Source organism: Octodon degus, unplaced genomic scaffold, assembly GCF_000260255.1.
Source record: "Octodon degus isolate 3935 unplaced genomic scaffold, OctDeg1.0 scaffold00320, whole genome shotgun sequence".
NCBI classification, from domain to species: Eukaryota; Metazoa; Chordata; class Mammalia; order Rodentia; family Octodontidae; genus Octodon; species Octodon degus.
The window spans coordinates 597,851-599,542 of NW_004524896.1; the positions used below are offsets into that span (position 1 = coordinate 597,851).

The 1,692-nt window shown below is 52.6% G+C and overlaps 1 protein-coding gene across 1 annotated transcript in view; it reads left to right on the plus strand.

The window, feature by feature from the left end:
- The window catches only part of Rdh13 (retinol dehydrogenase 13), a 14,171-nt gene that overhangs the window by 10,111 nt on the left and 2,368 nt on the right, over nucleotides 1-1,692 (plus strand). The window contains exon 5 of the mRNA XM_004647691.2: nucleotides 1,322-1,534. Coding sequence (XP_004647748.1) covers nucleotides 1,322-1,534 — 213 coding nt within the window. The remainder of the gene's footprint in view (nucleotides 1-1,321; nucleotides 1,535-1,692) is intronic.

Here is a 1,692-nt window from a genome sequence, read left to right on the forward strand (position 1 = left end):
GCCTGCCCTCTGTGTGTGGGCCTGTGTCCCAAGGCTGGGCACGCTGATTTATTGGTTCATTTTTCGTGTTGAGGGTGGAGCCCGTGACTGCCTGTCCGTGGGAAGTGCTCAGTGGGTGAGCTGCACCCTGAGCCCTGCCCTTTTAGGACATTCTGGGACAGAATCTCACTGAGTTGCGCAGTCTAACTTTTGCCTCAGCTGCCTGAGTAGTGGGGACTGCAGGCCAGACCACCAGGCACGACCAGTCGGGGAGCGGGACCCTTTCTCTAAGGATGCCAGCCGTACTGGCTCAGGGCTCACTCTGATGGCTCCAGTTTAACCTGCTTCATTTGTGAAGCCCCACTGTCCAGTTAGAATTTCTGCGTTCTTTTTTTTCTGTGGGGGCCATAGCTAGTCCATGACAGACCATTATCATTCACATCTGCTAGAATCGACCTCATTTCCTCCTATAACTGCAAGGGAGTCTGGGAAATGTAGTCATTCATTCAGTGGGTGTCTTGTGCGTGGCTAAAAATTCTGTTGGTGAAAAGGACACGATGAGCCAGTGGTACTGCCTTTCCCTCATGGCCTCGCAGGGCTGTTGTCTGACTTGAAAGTCTGTGTGGGTCTTCTGCCCGTCTCGGGCACGGTAGGGTACTTAGCAGTACCCGTGGCCTCTGCCTGTCAGATACCAGCAGTGTATTCCTGTTGTCTAACTGGATAACAGTAGATTTGAAGTGTGCTCGCCCCTTCTTGTGGTAACTCCTGATGTCACCAGACATCACCCATTGTCCCCTAGGGAGCAGACTTGCCTATAACTGTGACATGTCCATCACTGGCACTGTAGTATCCTCTCAGCCCTAAGCATATAGCAAGTGCCCTGTGAGTCATTTTGACCCTGCAGTCCCGTTCCTGGGTACTGTGTAGACCAGGCTGGCCTTGAACTTGCAGCTTTCTTGCCTTAGTCTCCTGAGGAGGATCACAGGTGTGCGCTGCCGTGCCTGGTTTAGTATGTGCATATGTTAATGAACCTGATTTACTATGTGCATACATTAGTTAACTTGGTTAGCCATTCCATAGTGCATACATACATAGTGGAACATCATATTGTATACTATAAATGTGTAATTTTTATTTCTCAGCGTAAAATAAGCACATTAAAACCATATGGAGGTGCTGTTTCACCTCCACTGGAATGCTATGAAGATAACAAAATTCTCGCAAGTCCTGGCGAGAGCGGAGAGGAGCAGGAGGCTCAGCTGACTCGAGGGCAGGGCAGCCCAAGCGGGGCAGCTGCTTGGGAGATCAGCGGACGGAGCGGCTCTTGCTCTTCTCCATCCAGGGCATTTTCTGTTGACAAACTTGCTGCTGGACAAGCTGAAGGCCTCCGCCCCGTCGCGGGTCATCAGCCTCTCGTCCCTGGCCCACGTGGCTGGGCACATCGACTTCGATGACTTGAACTGGCAGAAGAGGAAGTACGACACCAAGGCTGCCTACTGTCAGAGCAAGCTGGCTGTCGTCCTGTTCACCAAGGAGCTGAGCCGGCGGCTGCAGGGTACGTGCGGGGTCAGCTCACCACTCTTCCCTCCCCTCCCCTGAGCCTGGAATGTCCCTTCCATGTCCCTGGGCTGTGGAAGGACAAGGATGTTGGCTCTGAGCAGAGTAGACTGAAAGATGGCACTTGTACCACGGCTCTCCCCCCACTTTTTTTAT